Here is a 25,450-nt window from a genome sequence, read left to right on the forward strand (position 1 = left end):
GTATCTTTCATCGTTTTCATCTTTGTTGTGATACATTTTCATCAATACCGGCAGCATTGAACACTGAGTTAATTTCGAAAAAAAATTAATCATTGATGGACAGATTACATAAGGCCAGGAATGACTGATTCCATCACCAAAGACATGAATTTGGTAACCTATAATTTATTGTTCAAGTTTAGAATTTCGTAGGCCTTCTGCTGAGAAATGAATGTTTCCAATGGTGCAAGGCGTATAGGCTATTTTTGGCCAAGGCAAACAGTCTGTTTTCCCATCAAGTTCTTTAGCTTCTTCACTTTATTATATTCATAAAGACCATTTTATTTTGTAATGCCATCTCACCACTTGATGATGCATCTATTAGTCCTTCAAAACCATATGGAATAGCTAGACTCTGGGTCAGATGTTCTAGGGTATTGCCACTGTTTATAAAAGTAAAATTCTAGAAACGTTAATTCTTGCCATCATGGTAAGGGGTTAGGTTACAAAAAATGAAGCTTTTAGGATTAGATCTACAGACAAGCCTGTAGTGTGTCCCAGCTAGCTCATAAGCAGAATTTGAGGGGAGGGTTATTTAGTCTAATCAGTACTTCCATTGCCATATAATATAAATCTCATAGCAAAAATATGAGGCTGCATCATTCAGCCAGGGGGGGGAGCTGGTGCCTCCCCCTGCCCCTTACTAGTAGTAGTAGGCCTGCTAGTAATTTTCTAGTACTGCTTTTGGTAGGCTACTTGTGTATTATTCAGAACCCACTTGATAAGTAAAGTTAGGTTCTTCTGTGAAACAAACTACAATGCAGGTACATTTTTAATTAAATATTTTACATATAGAGATGGTTAGGTTAGGTTAAATTAGGTATTTTGTATAATGCACCCCCCCCCCCCTAATGTACAAATATATAGCCCAAACTTTTCATAAAGCTAATGAAATAAAACAAAATATAATACTTTATTAGGAAAATTACAAAATTACAACTTAGAATTATGTACCCAGAATGCAGTAATGTCATTTTTCAGTCCTTGGCAAATCCTAAATCTTCATTTCAAAATCCATGTTCAGACACTATCTTCTATCACTACACATAGCAAACTAAATTGAGTCTTGTCTTTGTGGCTATGAAACCAGATTTTTGCATCATGGTTTGTTTCACTAAAGAACCTAACTTCACTTATTGAGTATGTTCTGAATATTTCCCAAGTACCCTGCGTTTAAGCAGAAGGTCTGTTTTGCAAGGTTTCAGCTTCATAACACTAAGATTTTAAAGGTCATTGCCCTCTAGAGAGAGAAGTGTAGAGGTAGGTAGGGTACCTCAAAATACCTTCCTGGGACATAGTTTGGTTTATAGAGTCATCCCTGACAGTTTTATTTTCCTAACTAACCTATTTTTAAGAAAGCTAAAGGTAGCTAAACTAGAATTTTACTTTTACCCTTAAACATAGTGTATGCTATTTAAACACTGTTAGTCTTCTTCACAGCACTTTTCTATGATTAAGGTGTGTTGTATAGATTAGATCAGGGAGTATTTTTTAACATTTGGCTTGGTCTAAAAATTGTCTTTGTGACTAGGCTCAGTTCATTTAGAATAATTTGCACAATAAAATAGGCCTACTTTGAGGTCATACAGTTAGTCTACAATTTTTGTGTCAGGAAAAAAAGCAAGTGAAGGTTTATAAAAAGAATGGTGAAAATAATATAAAGCTTTTAATTGTTTTAAAAAGTAGAATTGTGGTAAAGAGTCAAACTTTAGCATAAAGAGCAAGGGATTACAGAGGGGACAACCCATTTCATATTTGGAGTAATTTCTGTTCATTTTAAGTTTTAATGTTGCTCCTTACTTTCAGCTAAAAAAATTTTTTTTATTTATTTAATAACAATATAAGAACATAACAAAAGCAACACTAAACTAATAAGCAAGTGAACTTTGCAGGATGCTACATCAATATAAGCACATAAGAAAAGCAGCAGTAAACTAATAAGCAAGCAAGTTTGGCAGGATGCTACACAGATTGTTCTGAGTACCTGGCTTTGACTAACCATATTTCAAACAGTAGGCTGTACAAAAAATATGGTTCAATCATGCTTTCTAGGGCTATAATGAAAGAATGTTTGAGATTGCTAGGGCATTTTCTGTAGATGAAGAATGACAGATTGTCAGATGGAGTAGGAGGAGCATGCATAGCTGTGTTGGTCTCAGGTGGCTTGGTGCTGCAGTGAGTTGTTAGTAGTATATCACTCTTAGTCAAAGTAGGACTAGAGTTCTATTAGAAACAGTCTAGGGCCAGCACTTTGCATCGTTTTTGTACAAAGTGTACTAAGAATTGTCCAGAATAATGTGAGTCTTTGCTTTTAAACATAAGACTATTTCTGCTTCCAGTTACTCTTTCCTTTAGTTTGACATTGATATGCCTACTATTTTGGCAGAATTCTCATGTTTGCAGTTCAATATCCAAAAATGCATTGTAATTGAATAAAAAATAGAGATTCAAATGCAGCTATATTATATGACCTTAAATGAAGATGATGAATTTCTCTTCTTGTAAGGGATGCAAAGAGAGATTTTTGGTTTTATAGATAAAGCGCTTAAGTATGACTGCCATGCAAGTACAGCTGCCTCTAAAGCCAACCAGACATGTGAAATGATTTTCAGAGTTGCCCCCAGTAAGAATTTATGAAGAATAGATTATCTTTCATACCTAAACAGTGGTAACAATTAATAAGATTTAGGGGGGAATGCATTTTTAAACACCAACAGGGACAAACTTCTCTTTTTTTTTATAAAAAAAACTCAACAAAATACCAAATAAAGGTTTTTTCAATAAAAATACCTAAAATGTATTTTAAAACCAATAGGGATGCCACTAAACTTCATTATTAAGAAATTAACATTAAGTATGCCTGTTTGGTTGCCTATCACTGTAACAAAACTGTTCAAATGTGAACATTTTCCCTTTAGTAGAATTTGACCTAAAATAGTAGGCTAAAATAGTATGCATGAGAAAATGGTGACCTTATTCTTTTGCATCCAAGTCAAGAATTAAGTCATGGAGGTTTGAGTGGAAAAGTGTCCTTTGAGCTACCAACAGGACAGCCTTGGTATAACTTACAAAGCTTGGATAAGAGATCCATATAAGTATTCAGAAGACTTAAAGCTAATACCTACTTTCCCCAAAATTAAAAAAAACCTCAGCTTCCCCATTTTATGCCAGAGATAGAAATGTTCAATTAATGAAACTTTTATCTTCAAAAAGTGTAATTGTTTTTTCATTAAGTGGAGCAGAATTTTTTCAGATTTTAGGAAAGAATGGTCCCTGAAAATGTTTTAGTATATCATCTCAGAAAAAAAGCTAAAAATCAGTTAAAAGGAATAATCATTTGAGTAATTGGGTACTTTGGGAGTTCCCTGAGATGTCACTTTCTTTGGTTGACAAGCTTACTGATGAAAGGGATGTGAAGCTCAACTTTTAACATCCAACCATAATCTTCTCAACATCTTTCTATGACATTTAGTCACCTGGGAGACTTTGCTAATGGACTTTTTGTTAGCTTGGGCTTGCAAAATAGTGCTAATTATAAGACAATGGCTGGGTGGTCTTATTTATAGTTAAAATGTTTGACTTTCCATTCTCATTAGAGTCTTGTTTTGAGAACTTCAACTGATATTAATTTATAAGCTACTGAAATTTAGAGAATTGCTTTCCAGCAGGACAGGACTGCTAACACAATAAGTCACTCACATAAGTATTTTTGGAAAAGAGGAAACACAGAATTGAGGAAAAACTTTTTTTCCAATTTTGATATGGATTTACACAACTTCTTTATCAAGAAAACTAGCAAGTATCCCTAATATTGATGTGTGAAAAATAAACTGAGGAAAAAAAAAACATTGTGAAATTTGTATAATGCTGCTGATGAACCTGATCACCTCTATCACAGCAGCTGTAGATTTATCTTGATTGCTAGTTGTTACTATTGTAGGTAATAACCATATTATGGTGGTACACTTTCACTGGTGCTAATAGAATTTAGTTCTGGTTAACAATACTGTCAACAATTATTTTATTTCATTATTTTTAGAAAATGCTGTAATTGGATTTCCTTTATAGTTGCTTCTTCTTCTTTTTGAAATGACAGAATTCCTGAGTCCACTTTGGTCTCCTTTTGCCTTCATGGTAATTTTCTATCTGCAGGCAATGATGGATCTGGAGTCTTGCTATTATCTGTCTTGCTTGCAAATATTATTATGTGGCAGGAAATTGAAGATACTTCTTTACAGTTGTCTTTCAGTGCCAGCTGGCAGGCTTGAGAGCAGCAGCACATTGATGTCAGGCTGGAGATTTGCCTTACTGAATATTTTCCTAATATTAATTACATCTTGTTGGATGAATTGACATTCAAAAATTAAATTGGTTCAAGGATTCTGGAGCAGCATGGATTGGTTTGCTTATGCCAAGTAAACTTCTTTTTTTAGGACCAATGTATCACTTTGAATTCTGAAGTATAGGACAAATTCTTCATGTGATAGGAAAATGAGTATCAGTTATGGTGGATCCAAATTGGGTTGCACAGAGTTTTTGATTTTAGTGTTGGGTCTATGTAGATGTCAGCTGTTTTGTTTGCAAGTCAAATGAATTGGCTATCTTTTTGCATTTAATTCCTTGGTGACCTGGAACAGGTTTCAAAACCATGTTTCCTTTCCATGATGCACAAATAACAGCTCAAACAGGGATAAATCCTTTCATTAGACAGTGGAAAACAATGACAAGTTTTTTTTGGATATTTCAATCACATATATGGTGAAAATCATCAGCAGAGTATCTGCTAATGGTGGTTGCTGTATATGTGAGCAAAATATCCAGAATTTAGTTCTTGTTTTTTCTGTCTAATAAAAAGATTTATCCCTATTTGAACTGTTATTTATGTGACTTGTCACATGATGGAAAAAAAGCTTGATGTTTCTTTCTCAAATGCTCTATATTATTTTCTGTAGACTCTATATTGGAGTATTTGACTGACCAGTGGAACTGGCTAATGCAGACTCAGAGTCTGTGGGCATGATTACCTGCATAGATTTATGGGTTTTTTTATTAATATTTAGAGCTTCAATTATAGCCTTTAGCTCAGCTGTAAGGATGGATGTGTCATTTGGAAGCATAGTGGATTCATTAAGTTTGTGTTCAGGATTTGCTTCTTTTTGGTGACCCATCTGCGTAAATATTTGCAAGAAATTCCTGAAGGAGGCTGTCATTTTTTACTTGAAAATACCTTGCACTTGACTAGGAAGATAACTTGATAACTTTTGGAAGATAACTTTATAGCTTTTGCATGGAATAAACTCTAAGCAAGTTTCAACTGGTTCAAACTTACATGTGGGTAGATCTTGAAAATGTTGGAATTGAATGATCTCATCTTTCCATATCAAAACTAGATCTTTAAAGAGTATACAAGACCTAACTTGAATATCTGTTTTGTAAGGACTAGAGGCAAAAGTTATTTCAAAAATAATTAACATATTTCTTCTGTCTTATATTCTAGGCATTCCAGAGAGAACTCTAATTTATACCTTGGCATATGATTTGGGAGACCCAGTGCCAATGGTTTCCAGCTTTGCCAGACTTATCTTGCTGTAGCCTTTAAATGTAGACCCAGTACACCCTTAAAGTTGGCTCTTGCTGTAGACCCAATGCCAAATTTATTGCCATGTTCTGAATGGTTTCCAGCTTTGCCAGACTTATCTTGCTGCAGCCTTTAAATGCAGACCCAGTAGACCCTTATAGTTGGCTCTTACTGTAGACCCAGTGCCAAATTTATTGCCATGTTCTGAATGGTTTCCAGCTTTGCCAGACTTATCTTGCTGCAGCCTTTAAATGCAGACCCAGTAGACCCTTAAAGTTGGCTCTTGCTGTAGACCCAGTGCCAAATTTATTGCCATGCTCTGAATGGTTTCCAGCTTTGCCAGACTTATCTTGCTGCAGCCTTTAAACACTTCTAGAGAAGTTCTTTCTTGGAATGTATAAACCTCTTGTAGAAGTCCAGCATCACAATTTTAGAGCTGGCATGCTTCTTGTTTAAGTTCTAATTCCAAAATTTGATTGTTTTACTTGTGGGTATGCAATAAAATCAAAGAGAACCCCAACAAAATCAGAAAATTTAGAGTAGAATCTAGAGCTTATCCTGGGAGTCTATTATAGAGGAAGTAAATTGAAAGTCTGAAACATAAATTCTATGAAGATAATGAAGCAAGAACTGGTTTTATACTTTTTTTTAGTTCATGCTGTGAAGTAAACACTTTATGTGTATTCAATATGTTTATAATGAAGGTTTCATACAGTGTTTAGTTTAGAATAGGACATAAACTGCATGGTTACAAAATTCAGCATCAGTGGTATTAATTCACAGAAATGGGAGTGGAAGGAGCAAAAATGTATTGTTCAATATCTGGGGGGGGGGGGTAAAGGTTCACAGATGACATGAATTATCTTTTTGGCCCTACATGGACTGAACTTCTTGGGAACAGGAGCAAAAGTGCAGCTTTTGATATGTTGGGGTGGTGGAGGAGCATGTGTGGCTGTGCTGACCTCAGGTGTATTGGTACTGCAATGAGTTGTAAAAATTTATTTTTCAGGGGTTCCAGTTCTTGGACTTGACTAACATCCCAGATGAAGAGGCCAATAGAATAAAGAATGTATTAAAGGACAATTCAAGGGATAGACCTGTTTTTTTTCTTCAGGATCAGTATAAATGGAAAGAAAAGGACAAGCAAGAGACACAACAGGATTATGAAGGTAGAATTATTAATAATAGAGAACAGTATATGCTTTTTATTTTTTCTACTTATCTATTAAGTAGTGTTTACTCCTTAAATTATGAATATCCTCCTCACTGTTTACACAGATGAAGAATTTGTCATTTTAAAATATTCTGCTTAAAAAATGTCATACAACAATTTATTTTACTATTCTACCCAGTAATTTTCCAACTTAAAGTGAGGGAACCCAAACACAATTAATGATCTGAAATTTTTGCCTGTGATGGTACTCTAGCCCATAAGACTATTTTCTCTTTTTTGTGTTGGTATTCTAAAGACAGATTTTTCTGTCAATCTATATTTCCTGTACTCTTCTGTTTTCTTCCTGTCTGCTCAAATATATGTATGGGTATAGTTAACTCTAGAATTTGGGCATGGCCAATCAGAGTAATTCAATGTATAAATTGTAGTATATATAAAACCTCGACAAGTAATTGCTATGTGTAAGGCCTTGTAAGACACATACAGGGAAAAGTATACATAAAAAAAAATGTTTGAAAACTTATATATAAGAAGGAATGGCTTTAAACTGCTGGGGACAGGCAACTCAGGTACCCACAGTTCCCACAATCAATAACAATATATTAATGTATATAATAGTGTGCATTCGTTGTTTGTTGACTGGAGGATAATAGTGCCTCAAGTGGCCAGTTTTTCTGATGAAGGAGTCAAAGAGGTGAAAGGACTTGATGATAGTCTATATACCTCTCTATAGGTTTTTTTTTTTTTTTTTTTTTTTTTTTTTTTTTTTTTTTTTTTTTTTTTTTTTTTTTTAACTGGAACTGAAAAGAAAAGGGAGACAAACAGGTTCAAGGAATAGATGTTCTCAATAGTCAAGGAACAGATGTTCTCAAGGCAACTAATGGTTTGAATTCACTGGTCATCAAATTAAGTACATTTTAGTAACTTGAGGAGAGAGGGAAAATTGATCAAAACAACTACAAAATGTAGTTTTATTTTAGTAAATAATTTTATTCAAGTAAGGGTTTGATGGAAGAGAAGTAACAAGTGTTCTTAAGATTGAGCCCAGAAAGTGTGCCAAAGCTTCCAATTGATATCCATATTTATTGATACTTTCAACTTTATAGAGTTGATGTCATAACCTTTTTTTAGAGATATAGAATATTCCTCATGATTTTTTTTCAATGTCCTTGTTCATGCCTTTATATTTTTAACAACAAGCTTTGTGTACTTACCGTTTTTGATGATAATAATAAATAAATAAATAACTGTTATTTATCTGAATAAATTCAAGAACACTACAGGTTTGGAAGACTGTAAAGCTCTCAGATGGATTAAGGTAAGGTGTTGCAAGAAGGGGGCTCCACATTTAAAAGTGTATCTGAAAACCGGATAAAATAATATTTTAATAAGTCTAAGTTGCTCTCTCTAGAAAAACCTTTGGCTTTGTGTCCCCATGTCCCAAAGTAAAATGAAATGGTATATCAGGGCCTTGTACATCTTTTTTCTGTCTTGAAGTGCACCCACCTCAATTGGCATGCAATCAGAATTGATAAGCAATAAATTTTCTTTATTGCCATGATATTACACATCTAGCAGAGGACGTCATGTGACAAGAAAATACAAGACACAGTAAAATGAAATAAATATTGAAATGGATTATCAAAAATTTACACAGTATTTTCAAGAAGGTTTTTGGTTCTTGTAAATCTGGTAAAATTTTTCAGTGGACATCAGAGTTATTTTTTTTCCAAAACACATAATAAGATGGCCTGTCAGATAGCTTTAAAGCCTCAGTGTCTGCAGGCTGTTCTTATGGGGTGTGTAAGGTGCCCCAAACATTATTTGGCACACTTGTTTCTGTATCTTTTCAAGTGATTTCTGTTTGAACATCAGTTATATCTGGGTGCCAAACGGGACAAACATGCTTGGTTTGTGGTCAGACAGCATAGACTGCACATACTGAAAATTTGGATATTGAAAGCAAGTGAGGCATACAACTGCTTTTAGGCCTAGGGGATTTTTTGGATGATATTCTCATATTTGTGAATCCCATTTCAGGATGCTTTTAAAAAATACTCCAAGGATTTTTATTTTATCTTTAGTTGTAAGTCTCATGTTTTCTTCATATGGAATTTTGGGTTTTAAGAAGGTAGCTCATAGAGTTAGCTCTTTATTTCACTAACAACTGCAAGACCATGCTTTAGCTAGGAAAACGAGAAGCTTGCTGATATGCAAAGTAATATGTCTGGTAGGTCATCAGAAACCTTGTTGCAACTTTGTATTTGCTCTAAAATAGGGTTGAAAATAATGAAAAAGATAAGAGGTCCTAGTTATGTCCCCTGAGAAACTCCATGCCATATTTCTTGGAATTTGGATATTTTGTTTTACATGAATGAATATTTTGGTTCCAATTTTGGAGGAAAGTTATAACTGTTCTCATAATAACCTGCCAAGCATCAATTCCTTTCGCTTGGTTAATAGCTATCAGGTGTTGGATGCTGTCAAAAGCCTTCATTATGTTGCTGAGTAGGATTTCTGCTTATGTCTCTTCTTTCTCGAGATGTTATATCAGATTGTCAAGAAGACATAGAAGATAGTAGATAGTATTTTGTTCAGGCCTGGAACCCAATCGCCAGGGATTTAAATTAGCTTCAATTTCCTTAAGTAGATATTTGAGAATAAAACCCTCAAACTCTTTGGAAAGGCATGGGGTTTTTGAATTCAGGTGCAAATCATGGGGCATGGGGACTTTTCTTTCTCACTTTAGTAATCAGAATTGTATAAGCTTTCTTGAAGTTGTCCAGGAAAGTACTGTGTATCAGACATTAATTGAAACAGTCAGCCAAAATAGGACCAAGCTCCTCCGAGCAATCAGCTGTCAACTCAATAGGAGTTTCTAGGGACTAATTACTCTTCCTGCTGCCAAGATGTTTGAGCATCTTCCATACTTCGTGGGTGTGAATGATCAAAATTTGTTTGATGGGTCTTGTTTCAGGTAGCCCATCTAGAGATGAATATGGATGACATATGTTGGAAAAATCTTAGTTGATTTGATCAGTACTTAGAGGTTCACTATCAATGCCATAGATTGTCAGCTGCTTTTGAGTTTGTCCCGTAATCTTTGGGACCTTTTGATGAAATGTAAAAGAGTCAGGCTTTTAGGGCTTGTTAACCACTTGAGCACGAAATTCCTTTTCATATTTCTTTATTTTAAGGCACATGATATTGAGCATTTTTTCAACCTATTATGGATATCCTGATTCATAAAGCTCATTTGTCGATTTAATGAGATCCTTAATACCGTTTGCGATCCATGGCTTATTTTTTGACTTGAATAGGATTGTCCTAGCAGAAAAAATTACTTTATATTCATGGAAAAGCTAAGCAGTGACCTCTTGCATCATACTATTGTCATTTTTCAAATCAAAGAATTCATCCGGTTTTTCCTATTGAGGTGCTTGTGGTAAAATGTGGAATTATTCCTGAATGTATGTGGGGACTTAACCATTGGCTGAGAACTGTCTGTGGGTTGTCTGCTCTTCCATGTTAGAGTCAAATGTTTTCTCACGCCAATTGTAGGGAGAGTGTAGGGAGGATTATAGTATTTCTCAATATTTGCAAAGATAAGGTCTAGAACTTCCTCTTGACGTGTTGGGACTTAGACAACTTGCGTAAGTGAAAGCAAACTTAACATCCAGCTTGCCATCAAGTCATTAAAGTCGCCCAAGATCTGAATGACAGAGCCTGGGAATTGGATTTATTTGGTCAACCAAATGCTTTAAGTAGAGTGGGTCTCCATCTGTTGCAGTGCATGTACCATGCTAGCATTTTTTAACAAGAACGATATTCGAAGGAAGGGTTTCTTGTAGCTGGTATGTCACAGATGACGTACCTAGAGAATTAAGAATCGCATGGTATTTCTTCTGACGTGTATATTTCTGCAGATACTATCTTATTCATATCAAGCTTGACTCTTGTATAATATTGAGTTTTCGGCAGTATTTTATTCAATTGTTCATAACTGTGCAGTATGCCCTTAATTCTGTCAAATTATTATTTTACAGAAATACTTTTTTACATGCTTTGCCATTCTAATCGCTTTTGTTAATGTGTCCCACCAAAAATATTGTCCTACCAAGATTTTTTTTTTCTACATTACATTCATTCGATTGTTGTATGTAAGTACTATCATTTTACATAATCATATATCATTGTCTCAACTGCTCAACTGATGACAATCCCCAGTATGCTGGAAAAATGCCTCTTTCATCCTTCATTGCTAAAATTGTAATTAGAAACCAGATTTCGTTCCAATTCTAGTTTTTTAGTTTGCTTCAAGCCTAATAACCAGTTTTTATCTTTAAATTTAATTCATTATTTCATCGTTTTCATTTTTTTTTTTTTATGCTATTAAGGTCATATATGGTGCCATGTTTGTTCTAACATCCATCTTTTGCCTACTACAATTCTTTGATTTTAAGTTAGTCAAAATGTTGTTTCAAGAGGGAAAATATGATACCTAAGCAGCATGTGCTTGGAAGCCCTTGGGAATTTATTAGTGCTTAAGAGGTACCCTTTTGATTGGTCAAAGTGACGCGTTTCCTCAAAAAAGTTGAAAAATAGTGGTGTAAAAGCGCATTTTAGTTGTGCTCTCACAAGTGGCATACTATGTATGTATGTGTTTCAAATTATCTTCGAATATCATTTGCTCCCCCCCCCCCCTATTTTTTGGCCGAGTCTTCTTTACTCATCACATACCAATCTTGTTAAGTTGAAAACTAATAATGACAAGTGCCTGTTGTATATATCATTTACTATTGGTTTGAGGTATTTTCAAATAGGGAGGGCGTCCAAGTAATTCGAATGTCTAATTAAAATTTTAATTTTGATTGTTTTGGTCCCAAATTGAGGGAATGTTAGACATGACAAGCACAACAAACTGCTACAATAGAAGCACCAGTAACGTTTTTTTCTTTTCTTTTTTTATTATTATTATAACAGATCTGTCCATTAGTCGTCTAAATTGTTGATTTAAACAAGGATAAACACAGACAATCTCATTTATATTAATGTGCAATACTAGTAAAGGCTCCAGCTTTATATAAGGAAAAAGAAATAAAGAAAAATTAAGAAATAAACAATAAACATAAGAAAGGTCGCTAAACCTTGAAGTTTTGTTTGGGGAATGCGAACATAAGGGAGATGAATACATTTAAGCTCAAGATTTAAAAATGCAGAAAAGACAATTTGTATGAAGAATCTAAAAAATTATAGAAAAAGTCACTAAACCTTGAATTTTTGTTGAAGGGGTGTGAATACCATTAAATTTGCCTTGAACCCATTTGTGTGTTTAGACGACGTAGCTACTAATGGGGCCTCGCTTAGCTTGAAAATACTACCCCTTTGATGCTTATGTTATGTTTGACGCTACCGAACATAATTAACTGCGCCCTCTACATTATTTTAATAAAAGAAATCGAAAAGTACATAATGATTATAGCCGTTAGATTATTTATTTGAAATTTTGCCCCCGGGGGCAAGCCCTCCCCCTAATATTGTCTCTGAAAAAAGTGTTGATAGTATCTGTTTTGGTGAATGGATAGATCTGAGACTAATGAATCCAATGATACAAGTCTTGTGTGCTTTGGTGCATATTATAATTGGAGGCTTGTCGTAAATTCACCTGTTTCAGAGAGAACATATTAACACAGGAACATAACAAGAATTTCCATATTAATAACATCGTCTTAGCCTATCCATGAACCAACATAATATTAGTCAATTCATAAACAAATATCTTGCCAGTTCAGTAATGGTTTTGAAGAATTGTAAAAAGAAATAGCAAGGGGTTAAGTGTTGATCATTTATTTTTGGTAGACAATATTTTACAAGTTTCTCTACATTTTCTACTATAATATGGAACTATTAACTTAGGTGAGGTTACATATGTTTTGAAATATATTTTTGCACTCATGGTTGAAATGTGATCTTGCTCTTGTTTACCTAAACAGTATTGATATTTTTTTATTTCAAAAGCTAAAAGCTTGTTGCATTGTTACTGCTTGCTATTTTTGTATGTATTTAAGCACACCTAAATTCTTTATTGGGAATATTTGTTTCATGAAACCTAAAATTAGGTATTTGGAGCATAATTGGTCTTCACCTAGTAACATAGTATTGCTTGATACTCACTGGTGTCAGTTTAAAATCTCTTGCTGTTTTTTTTTTTTTTTTTTTTTTTTTTTTTTTTTTTTTTTTTTTTTTTTTTTTTTTTTTTTTTTTTATAGAGCAAGATGAACCAAATACAATGATAGATAACCAGAAATGTTCTAATTCTTAGACTGAAAATATTTTAGTCCAGGAACAAAAATAACTCCCAGTGTGCTATGTTTTTCAATAAAACTTAGCCTTAGGCTTGTTATGTTATCACTTCTTATTGTTTTTGTTTTTTGCTCTTTTCTTTAGCCACACATAATTTTTAATTTTAAATTTTCTGACCGACAACTCTTTTTTAAAACGAACATCTTTTAATAATATAGTATTTAAAACATAATTACAGTCAAGTAAATAGCATCTATTGATATTTGCCTATAGTAGTTTAAGAATCACTTGGTTTCTTGTATTCTAGAACAAGAAGAACCAAATGTAGTTGAAGATAATCAGAAAGACTCCAATATTACGCCTGGCAGTACTTTAGTCCACGAGTATCAGCAACTTCCAGTCGAAAATGTTCTTCAAGACAATTTCCATCCGCAGTATCCTGTCTCTTGTGTGGCAACTCCTGTCATGCCTCCTGGATTTTACCCACAAATGCCTAACATATTAGTCAACACAGTATCTCCTAGCCTCCAGAGTATACCCTATGTTATGCCTCATGTCCGACCATATACTGATCAGGAAAAAATTCAGGCAGAACAGAAAGTTCCAGGGTATACTCATGGGCCACCGCCATTTGTTAGTCCCGCCTTTGTGCCACAGACTGTATTTCATCCTAATCACCCAACACCGCAATCTGTAACTGGCGCACCATATATTATTCAGACACCATACTATGTGACAATGACGCCCTATACACCACCAACCACTTCGGTTTTAACAGGAGTAGGTAAACCTGCATCCACTTCAAAATATAATAAAAAAGACAAGCCAAAAGATGTTAAGATAGTCGCTGAACACAGATATGTTGAAAAGGAGAAAGAAAAATATAGCAATGAGAAGGAAATTACGCAGAAAGATAACACCATGGAAGCAACAAACATTGCCACTACTCAAGAACTGAAGGCAGCAAGCCTCTCGAACGGGTTTCCTGATGAGGCAGAAGAGGCCAAAAATGGTATGTCCCTGTGATGACCTGCTTTCTGCATTAAATTAAACTGACTACTAACCTATGCTTCTTTATCTTTTATTAAGTTGAAACCAGCATCCCACTGTCAGATTGTAAATCACATTAGTTTCCATTTTTATGGCTATCTTTAAAAAAATCCTTAAATTCTTAATGATTTGATTTTTTCATTTTATTGTCTGAAAGATATTTGATTTTTTTGTCTTGAATTCCTTCTATAACTAAGTCTCTGGCTATTTAGCCTTGTAGTGAATATCAAAATTCTTCGTTTTATTTATGTAATTCATCTAGTAACTGGCTCTGTTCTGCTTTTTAAATTGTCAAATCCGTCACTTAGCTTTATGACTGTTCTTACCAATATTCGTGAGATAATTTATTACGCTCTTGGGCAAATGCTGACAGCTGCTATTACTTTTTGCAAAAAATAATTATTTATGTGTCCCATATATAGTCTTATTTTCAGCATTTTCTGCTTGCTTGAAGACTTTAAAATTTGCTTGCTAAAAGAAATTTTTTCGGCCTCTCAAGCTTAAAGCATGACCAATTCTTCGTAATGTTTTTGTGCATAGCCTACTGCTCTAATCCAGTTAGAGATTGATAGTGTTGACGTCAAAGAGACTAGAAATTTTGTAAAAGAAGAAAGTTAAGCACTTTAACGTGGGCTCAATATAAATTAAAAGCTTCTAGGACCACTGACAGTGTAGTACTACCCAGTTGAAGTAGAAATTCAAACCAGGTTCAAATTGAATTTATTTTAATTGCTTAAAATTAAAGCAATTAAAGTATTAAGTTTTGATTGACGTTCTTAGCTTTGTATCCAAGTTGAAATTTTGTAAAAAAAAAAAAAAATGAGCAAGTTAATCTTTTTTACACCATTTTTAATAATTATATCACTATTAATTTCATTCGAATGACTTTAAAATTCTGCTGGGTAATTCTAGATAACATTAGTTGTTTTTTCTTGGGTGTTATTGAGTATTCCTTTCTTATCAGTTTCTCATGCTCTTCGGCGAATTTTTTTATGATTTGTGCTTATTTTTTTTTTCTTCCTCCCACCTCTATTTTTGTGTAATTCAGTAATTTAGTTTTCCATATATAAAATGTGATTCTTTAAAATATTTTATCATTTCAAGGAAAGATAAGTAGGAAGGAATGACCCATCAACATGCTGTGTCTGGGGGGAACCTTGCACAGCTTCTATTACAAAGGTGGCTTTACTCTAAAGTTAAGAATGACCGAAGTCCTAGCCATATAAAATGGGATAAATGTTTGGTAGTCCACATTTAGTATTTTATTATACTTCTTTTGCCCATAAAAACAAGAGCTAAGAGCTCATATAGCACTTGTGACGAGGCAAGAAAAGCTAAGAGCCAAGAGCTCATATGGTATGAGCTCTAACAAAATTCTAAGAATCAATAGATTGATTTAAAAGGAAAATCAGAGGCTTAATGCCGGTCAGGATTTAAAATAAGAGCTTTGAGTCACGATGTCCTTCTAAATATCAAAATTCATTAAGGTCCGATCACCCACTCGTAAGTTATAAATACCTAAATTTTTTCTAATTTTTCTTCTCCTTTAGCCCCTCGGATGGTCGAATCTGGAAAAACGACTTTATCAAGTCAATTTGTGCAGATCCCTGACACGCCTACCAATTTTCATCGTCCTAGCATATCCAGAAGCACCAAACTCGCCAAATCACTGAACCCCTCCCCCCAACTCCCCCAAAGAGAGCGAATCCGGTACGGTTATGTCAATCACGTATCAAGGACATTTGCTTATTCTATCCACCAAACTTCATCCAGAGTGTTTTCTCTCCACTCCAAGTGTTTTCCAAGATTTTCCCCTCCAACTCCCCCCAATGTCAAAAGATCTGGTCGGGATTTGAAATAAGAGCTCTGAGACATGAATTCCTTCTAAATATCAAATTTCATTAAGATCCCATCACCTATTCGTAAGATGAAAATACCCTAATTTTCACGTTTTCCAAGAATTCCGGTTTCCCCTTCAATGTCACAGGATCTGGTCGGAATTTAAAATTAGAGCTTTAAAGCACAAGATCTTTCTAAATATCAAATTTCATTAAGATCTGGTCACCCTTTCGTAAGTTACAAATACCTCATTTTTCCAAATTACCCCCTCCCCCTCACTCCAACTCCACCAAAGAGAGCAGATCCAGTCCGGTTATGTCAAGTCACGTATCTTAGACAGGTTTTTATTATTCCCATCCAGTTTCATCCATCTCTCCGCTTTAAGTATTTTCTAAGATTCCCCCCCCCCCAATGGCGCTGGATCCGGTTGAGATTTAAAATAAGAGATCTGAGTAAGAAGGTCTTTCTAAATATGAAGTTTCATGAAGATCCAATCACTCCTTCGTAAGTTAAAAATATGTCATTTTTTCTAATTTTTCAGAACTAAGCCCCCCCCCCGCCCCAATAGAGCGGATCCGTTCCAATTATGTAAATCACATATCTAAGACTTCTGCTTATTTTTCCAACTAAGTTTCATACCGATCTCTCCAATCGAAGCGTTTTCCATGATTTTAGGTTCCCCCACCCCAAACTACCCCCAATGTCACCAGATCCGGTCGGGATTTAAAATAAGAGCTTTGAGACACGATATCCTTCTAAATATCAAGTTTCATTGAGATCCGATCACCCGTTCGTAAGTTAAAAATGCCTCATTTTTTCTGATTTTTTAGAATTAACCCCCCCCCCCCCCCCAACTACACCAAAGAGAGCGGATCTGTTCCGGTTATGTCAATCATGTATCTAGGACTTGTGCTTATTTTTCCCACCAAGTTTCATCCTGATCCCTCCACTCTAAGTGTTTTCCAAGATTTTAGGTTTCCCCCTCCCAACTCCCCCCCACCCCAATGTCACCAGATCCGGCTGGGATTTAAAATAACAGCTCTGGGACACGATATCCTTCCAAATATCAAATTTCATTAAGATCGGATCAACCGTTCGTAAGTTAAAAATACCTCATTTTTTCTATTTTTTCCGAATTAACGGGCCCTCCACTCCCCCCCCCCCAGATGATCAAATCGGGAAAACGACTATTTCTAATTTAATCTGGTCCGGTCCCTGATACGCCTGCCAAATTTCATCGTCCTAGCTTACCTGGAAGTGCCTAAAGTAGCAAAACCAGGACCGACAGACTGACAGAATTTGCGATTGCTATATGTCACTTGGTTAATACCAAGTGCCATAAAAACGGAGCTTTATAAGCTTTTTTCCTTTAGTTTAATAAAAAGGTTTTGTTCAATAAAAACTAAAAAGCAGGATTTTTTCGGGGGGGGGGGGACATACAAATGTGCTTTAAAACCATCGCAAAGCCTAATTGTAAACTTCGATATTTTGCAAGTCTTTTATTCGTATTTTCTTTTGTAGAAGTCAAGTGTTCTTCAGTTTCCAACGAAACGGGCTTTGAAGCAACTGAAGAAGTAAAGGAAGTGAAAGCAGAGCAACATTTGTCGTCGGTATTCCCACCAGCAAGAAAAAGAAATGACAACCCTGTCGAAGTGGAAGTTGATCCAACACCATCAGAGCCAGTTGCGCCCGCACCGAAGTCGTGGGCTAGTCTCTTCAAAGCACCAGCTGTTTCAAAAGTGTCAACTGAACCGGTCCCTCCACCAGTTCAGACACCACCAGCTGTGACGCCTCCGCCAGCTAACTGTGATCCTGATACTTACAAGTTAGCTAGTAAGTTCAATGTCTTCATTTTCTATCTTCTAGAAATAGTTTAGAATTTTTACTTTTCGCTTTTAATTGTAATTTAAAGACCTGTGTCAGAGACTAGTTGGGGAACAGCAGTAACTAGATTTTTTCGGTTGCGAAGTTTTTTTTTTCTGCTACTGCTTTAATTGTGTTTCAACAAATTAAATACAATAGGAAATGATATTAGTCCAAAGAAGCCTCATGGCTATGCCAATAAATATAATAATAATGGTTAAAATTTGTAGGATAGGATATTAGTCCAAAGAAGCCACAAGGCCATGCCAATAAACTCAATAATAATTATTAAATCTAGTAAGAAATGATATTAGTCCAAAGAAGCCACATGCCTATGCCAATAAACACAATAATAATTATTAAATATAATAGGATATGATATTAGTCCAAAGAAGCCACATGGCTATGCCAATAAGCACAATAGTAAATATTAAATATAGTAGGATATCGACATTAGCCCAAAGAAGCCATATGACTATGCCAATGAACACAATGATAATTATTAAATATAGTAGGATATGGTATTAGTCCAAAGAAGCTACATGACTATGCCAATACACATAAAATAATTATTAAATATAGTAGGATATCGATATTTGCCCAAAGAAGCCATATGACTAATTGACTATGCCAATAAACACAATAATAATTATTAAATATAGTAGGATGTGATATTAGTCCGAGGAAGCCACATGGCTATGCCAATAAACACAATAATATTAACTTCTGCCGACTCTCGCTAACACGAAATTCAAGGGACTACGATCTTCTATTCGAATTAAGTATAGTTCGAGTTATTGAGTTATTACATTCTATGTAAAATTCGACTTAAAAAGGTAAGGAATTATGGAGGTAGGCCAAATGAAAATTCCAGTTAAAGAGGTACAAAATCGCTAAATTTACTCCCTACAGACACTACAAAGTTAAGAATAACTTAAATTAGTGTATTAGAGAATTGACATATCAAGACTTGACTTTCAAAGGTCAATAATAAATTCAGTTTGTTAGAAAATAGACACCTGAACATTAGCAGAATCTGATACAAAAATATGTTAAAACAAAGTAATTTACATCGAAGTTTACACGTTGCATCCTGTATACCGTGGTTTCGACTACCAGAGGTCCGTTGGAACAACTTTGAGATACAGAGGTAAACTTTGACTTGTGGAGGTAAAGTGAAAGTTAAATGTCGACATTTTACTGAATTTCGACTTATAGAGGTAGTTTTTCCAAGGGGATTGAAAATAATTCAAGATATTGAGGATTTCGAGTTATAGAGTCGACTATATTAACAAACAATTGAACCTTTCGACGACACAAACAAACTAGAGAGAAAAACTTAGCCTATAGACTATAGCATTAGCATATATATATATATATATATATATATATATATATATATATATATATATATATATATATATATATATATATATATATATATATACTCCTAAACAGACTAAATAAGGGCTCTTCAACATATTTCAGACATCCAAGGATATTTTCTCTTAAATCTGTTAATGTTTCGTATCAAACACCGAAAAGAACCTACTTTCATTTAAACATTCACATATTGGGCAGGAATTGGACCCTTGTTGTTCATAACATAACATACATACATTCCTCTTTCATCTAGATGCAAATTTTTGGAGCGAATTTGACGATTCGCTCCATAGAATGTCGTCGTAAAAGTATCTCACCTTCTGTGTGGGTTTAAAAGATAGTAAGTTTAGCATATGTTTGTGTTTGTTATTTAAGCCTCCGTGAAATTTGACTTACTTTAATTTTTTAACCATGAAAAAAGATCCAGAACAATCTTTGGCTAAGAGCCTTACCATATTTACTAACGTAATGCTTTCCAAAGACAGTAGTTTTATTTCTCCCTTAATTACTTGGCTATTTGTCAAAGTGAAAAAAAAAATGAAGTACATTTGCAGCCCGTGAAAAAAAGAAGCAAGAATATTTTGTATTTATTTGTAACTTCTTTGTTTAATGCGTTTATTTGTAACTTCTTCATTTTATCATGCGTCATTGATTCGTATTTTCTGAGAGGATTTATTTATCTGGGTAGTGCATCTACAAATGTTTGTTCCCTGTTCGTTTTTTTATCATCTACACGTTGAATAATGTTTTTCTAGTAAGAGTTCTTTCGACTTATTATCCCAATATTACCTATTTGTATACTATCACCCTATACAGTATTACTCTACTGTTTTTTCTGTGTATTGAAATTAGCTATTAGCATCCCTAATTTTTTATAGTTTTAAACTTATTGGGTACAGAAATTAACAAGCTATTCCTTTGACGTCAGATTTATAGACGTCCGAACCTGTTGTCAAAACACCAACTTTCCCCTTGTTGGAAAATATAGTGTCTCAGAAATTACACATTTCCTTAAAGATCCTCCAATCGGTCTTGGAGGGAGGGAAAGCTCTCCCTTTGTACGCTAGAATGTCGGCGAGACTATTAAAAAGTTTTAACTTCCAACCATTTAAGTAAAACAGGTGACTTTAACTGGCTCTTTATTTATGTAGGATCTTACAGCTTATTTTGAAGAACAAGAACAGCTTTGACTACTTCTAGCTATAATAGTTGATTCATTGTACCTTTAGTACAATTGAAAGCCAGCAACACAGCTACCTCTTGTGCACTTTTCCCCATATTGTGAAACCTGAACCCAAGTTTGCTTATATTCCCCACCCTGTACTAGCAAAATGGTCTTGAATGTTTTATGTCTTGCTGTGTCAAAACTTCCAAACATAAGACTAGATTGTATATATCAGTTTTGGCAAGATGACTGTAAGACGATGTTCCTATACACCAGACGTTAGACTTATTAATAGGGATGAAATTTCTATATCAGGGTGCTTGCCAACCAGGAATGCACGCACCCCTGGGGATGCAAAAAAAAAGATTTCCATTGGTTTGATGTTAGGTCAATATTCTTGGGGGTGGGTTTGAAGGGTTTTTTTTCGACAGGGTTGATGCGATGCTTATATATATATATATATATATATATATATATATATATATATATATATATATATATATATATATATATATATATATAGGATTTCATTTTTCTAAAAAGAAATTGAAAAATATCTTAGAAGTGAATCCTGTTGTGACACTCAAAGGGATGTAAGCCAAGATGGAGATTGGAAGTCATTATATAGATATACAGATCATGTATGTACGTTTGCCTTTTTTTTAAAGGAATATAACTTTTAAAGATTATTGAATTGTATAGCTAAAAATGGATTTTGCTTGGTCGTAAGAGAACTCCTGTGGAAAAGGAAGGGGGTCCTTCAGGCCAATCACTCGATCTCTCAGACCCAGTTTTCACTTGATTAGGAATGTCTTTTATGTCGATATTGAATGCAGGCATCCAGCTCCATTTTTTTTAAACTTGGTCCTTATTAAGTAACCGAAACACACTCAAGAATTACGCTTAGGTTTCAGAAAACCGGTTTCTTAGCCACAAAGACAAGTGATGGGGGATAGAATGCATTGGACTTATATAATTTGGGCTATATATTTACACATTGGGGGGGGGGGGGGTTAGGTTATGAGTATGCAAATATATAGCCTAAATTCGACTATTATATAAACTAAAGGATAAATGAAGGTTAAATTTTTTTTTTGGTTGGAGGGCTAGTAACCCGCCGCCGTAAAAACCGCAATACTCAAGAAACAGCAGCAGATAGCCTCGGATTGACTTCTTCGGTGATGACGACTAACTCGCGCCCCCGGACAGGATTCTTGATTCAGTTTATCTTTTCTCGATGTACAGTTACAGCTTCATTCAATTCACAAGTTTTGTCGACCGAACTGAAAAATTCTTTCGTTAGGGTTGAATTTATGTTAACAGTAGAAACGATGAAAAGACGACATAAATGTCGTCTTTTGACGACCTTTGTCGTCTTTTGACGAAAAAGCTGTTTGCTCTCTTTTTGGTCAGCAGAGAAACATAACATTTTGGCAATTATTACTGCATGAAATAGAGACAGCCAACAGAAACAGAGAATAGTAATTCGCTGATTATCATTTTTGTTTTTGTTTATTTATAATACTCCGTACTTTGTGTTTTTTATACTTTTACGGGTAATAAAGTTCATTCATTCATTCATAGTTTGAATTGTGACAATAACTTTAATGTTTGGCCTAAACTTAATACTCGACAAGCACTCTTTATTCTTTGTTCGTTTTTTTTTTTTAATATAAAGATTTCGAGACATAGTTATTGCCACTACTTTGAAATTAAACCACATTTAATAAAAAACAGAAGTTGCTACCTTCTTTAGAATAGATGCATTAAGTCATCATTTTAGGCTAAGAAGGTCTTACAAAATAAGTGGCATCACGTAGTATTTTATTTAGAATCCTTAGGAAAAATGAGCGCCAGTAAAGCTCATCTTCAGAACTGAAACATATAAGCAAACACTTACAAAAATAGAACAAAAGAAAAATAAAGAGAAGAAATAAAGAAATATAAAGAGAAGAAATAAAGAAAAAAAAAGGAAAAATAGGTGCCAATAAAGCTCATCTTCAGAACTGAAACATATAAGCAAACACTTACATAAACAAAAGAAAAAGCAAATAGTTAATCCAACGGGTAATTACTTTATATTAATCAAAAGAAAGGTTTATTCTTTGTTGATTTTTACTTTTACCGGCATTAATGATTAGACACTATAGCTGCTCATATGCGATTAACTAATCAATTTATTTCAGTGCACTTGAATAATTATGCGTTGGTACACGAGGGTCTTAATCTTCAGCCCCGAGGTCTGCTGAACAAAGGCAACTACTGTTACATCAACGCCGTTCTCCAGGGTTTAATGGGTTGTCCACCATTTTATAATATGATCAGAGCCATCGAGCCTATCGTTAAAATGAAGGATGCGTCAGCGAAACCTACCCCTGTCATGGAAACTTTGTATGTATTTAACGCTTTAGCTCTATCTGATCCTAGAAAATTTGGGGAAGTTTAACCTTTGATCCTATTGGATTTCTTATTATTTTTATTATTTCTTAAACTTCTTGTTAAATTAAAGCTTTATTTTGAAATTTCAGTAAAGAACAACATTAACACTTAAAAAAAAAATGTAAATCTGGTAAGATAGATAAAAAATCACTGTTACGAGCCTTGAAGGGCCGAATTCGAATTTCGGAGTCAATAAGTATAAATATGATAGACAAAAAATCATAAAGACACGGAAACTAAATTAAGTACAAAAAAAAATGTCGAAATTTAAATTATAAAAAAAAACTCTTTAGTCAGTTATTAAACTGGAAATTGTCATGACAAGTTAAGCATAAAAACTATCAGTAAAAACAAAAAAGAGCTAATACTAAAAAAATAAATCAAGAGGTAATAAAGGAATCGTACAAATATAAAACTTAGTCAGTACCATTAAATGTAAGTCCCTGGTGGTAACTAATAGTTCAACTGATGAAAATAATGCATATTTTCAAATACGCATTTTCAAACTCTTTTTTCGCGTGCTTGACCGAAGATCTTTCATAGCTCAGATACAGATCCTCTTATTCTTTGCCATTCGAATGGGAGTGCTACGTGTGGTTGGGGGTAAGTCATCCAATGCTTCCCGTGTTTTCCCCACTACTTCTCCAGACACCCTTTTGTAGCTGGGTCAACTCTGGTTGAGCTTACAGATTCATACCGCTGAACCTTGCCCCAAACAAAATAATCAGCAGCAACGGGTCTTGAACACCTACCCTAAAGGATATAAGATTACAAGTCCGGTGTACCAACCTCTCGGCTAAGAGAGACAGTCAAATTTTTCACTTTAAGACACTACTTATCACAATCATGATATGTTTGGTATGCTCTAATAAGATAGATTCTATTACAAGTCTCTGTGTCTATGTCCTAGAACATAAATTTTTTTTGTGACGTACTAACACATATTAGGGACTTTTGGTCATGTTTAGGCAGCGAAGCTCACTTAGAATTCATTCCAAGTGATATTTTTTTTGTGCTTTTGCATACTTTTTTTTCAATGTTTTCATTAAAATCTTGCTCAAGATCTATACAGCCGCCCAAAGATAAAAGTAAGTATATGCATTTGCTTTATGTTACAAGGCATATATGCGGGACCCACGCTACCCTACCAGGAAATCTCGAAATTTTAATGGTCATGTCTATAATATCTAATAGTCTCCGCATAGTTTGGCAATTTTTTGTAGTCTCCTTCCCCTCTTCCCGTCTAAATTAGTTTTTGTGTACGTGGTTGTTCCCGAGAAGCAGTGGCTTAAAGCTGGTGGCAGGGTAGTACGGTTCACCGGTGTATTTGAATTCGCCTATTTTAAAAATGACTTATTAGGAACAATGTCAAGCGAAACTCAAATATTCCAGCTAGGATTATCATTCTTGTTGTCTCCTTGTTGACAAAGATAAAACAATACCATCTTTTCATTATAACGCTTTTCTAGAATGTATGCCATTGGGACCTTTTCCCCTTCTTCAAGGTTTTCTCAAAATTTATTATGTTTTCATGCGGCTATGAACCAGGCGAATATATCCGACATGTATTTCAGTCGTGTTTTCTTGATAATAATTTGGTAGGACTTTTTTTTATATATATCATTTAACTAGACTTTTCCCTTAATTCTAGGTTTATCCATAAGTCTAAAGGTTGCTGTAGATGCTATGGGCTTTTACACATGAATGGTTGTGCAAGTACGCAAGTTAAACAAATAACAATAGATTCGCCTCAACGTAGACCATATCTTTATAGAGGGGTCGAGGGGTATTCCTTCCTCCTTCCCAGAAAAATTGACAATGAAACTATTCATTTATTATAATTAATTTCTTAAAAGCTAAGTGAATTCATTTAAATTGCTTTCTGAGGCTTGACAATGTTTAAATAGCTACAGAACATATCGCAAGAAGATAGTTATAAATATAGTTACAAAAATACTTACAAATCCTATTGCTCAGGTACTTCTAGAGCAAAAACGACGCAAAGTAATTTGGTGTCAGATGAAGTCAATGTTTTTTTCTTTTCTTTTGTACTTAACTGGCTATTGAATTTGATAACTGCAGCATTCTCAAGCCTCAGAAAGCAATTCAAATGAATTCATTTAGTAAAAAACCTGATGATTCCTTGATGAAACTTATATATTTAAAATCAGTTAAAATACGATTCTTTTGATGTAACTATTGGTATCAAAATACCGTTTTTTAGAGTTTTGGTTACTATTGAGGTGGGTCGCTCCTTACTCCTTACTTGCTCTTAAAGTTTTATAATCGATGAGTGAACGCTTGGGAACGATGTTAGTCAATAGTGTTCACGAAGTTTAGAATGAAGCTGGAATTCTACTTCTGCGACCAAAACACTCATTTCTGCGGTTTCATTCCGGCTATAATAAAATTATATTTTTTTTAAATTGACGACGATTTTATTGTGTATATGTGGGGGGGGGGGATGACACCCATTCTTGGGGCATGACACTTATTATGTTTTATCACCTAACCTCACAGCATTAAATCATTATCATGATAGATTTGTTTGGCGCCTTTCCAGTACATTAGCAACACCTTTTATCTGTCAGTTTTCAAAAGATTACCACAATTTTCA

The 25,450-nt window shown here is 34.4% G+C and overlaps 1 protein-coding gene across 1 annotated transcript in view; it reads left to right on the forward strand.

The window, feature by feature from the left end:
- The first annotated feature begins 2 nt into the window (after window positions 1–2).
- LOC136034571 (ubiquitin carboxyl-terminal hydrolase 10-like) overlaps window positions 3–25,450 on the forward strand; it is a 39,972-nt gene continuing 14,524 nt past the window's right edge. Inside the window, exons 1-5 of the mRNA XM_065715814.1 lie at window positions 3–153; window positions 6,627–6,786; window positions 13,402–14,106; window positions 17,505–17,816; window positions 22,581–22,785. Coding sequence (XP_065571886.1) covers window positions 121–153; window positions 6,627–6,786; window positions 13,402–14,106; window positions 17,505–17,816; window positions 22,581–22,785 — 1,415 coding nt within the window. The 5' untranslated portion in view covers window positions 3–120. The remainder of the gene's footprint in view (window positions 154–6,626; window positions 6,787–13,401; window positions 14,107–17,504; window positions 17,817–22,580; window positions 22,786–25,450) is intronic.

This window comes from Artemia franciscana, chromosome 13 (genome assembly GCF_032884065.1).
Source record: "Artemia franciscana chromosome 13, ASM3288406v1, whole genome shotgun sequence".
NCBI classification, from domain to species: domain Eukaryota; kingdom Metazoa; phylum Arthropoda; class Branchiopoda; order Anostraca; family Artemiidae; genus Artemia; species Artemia franciscana.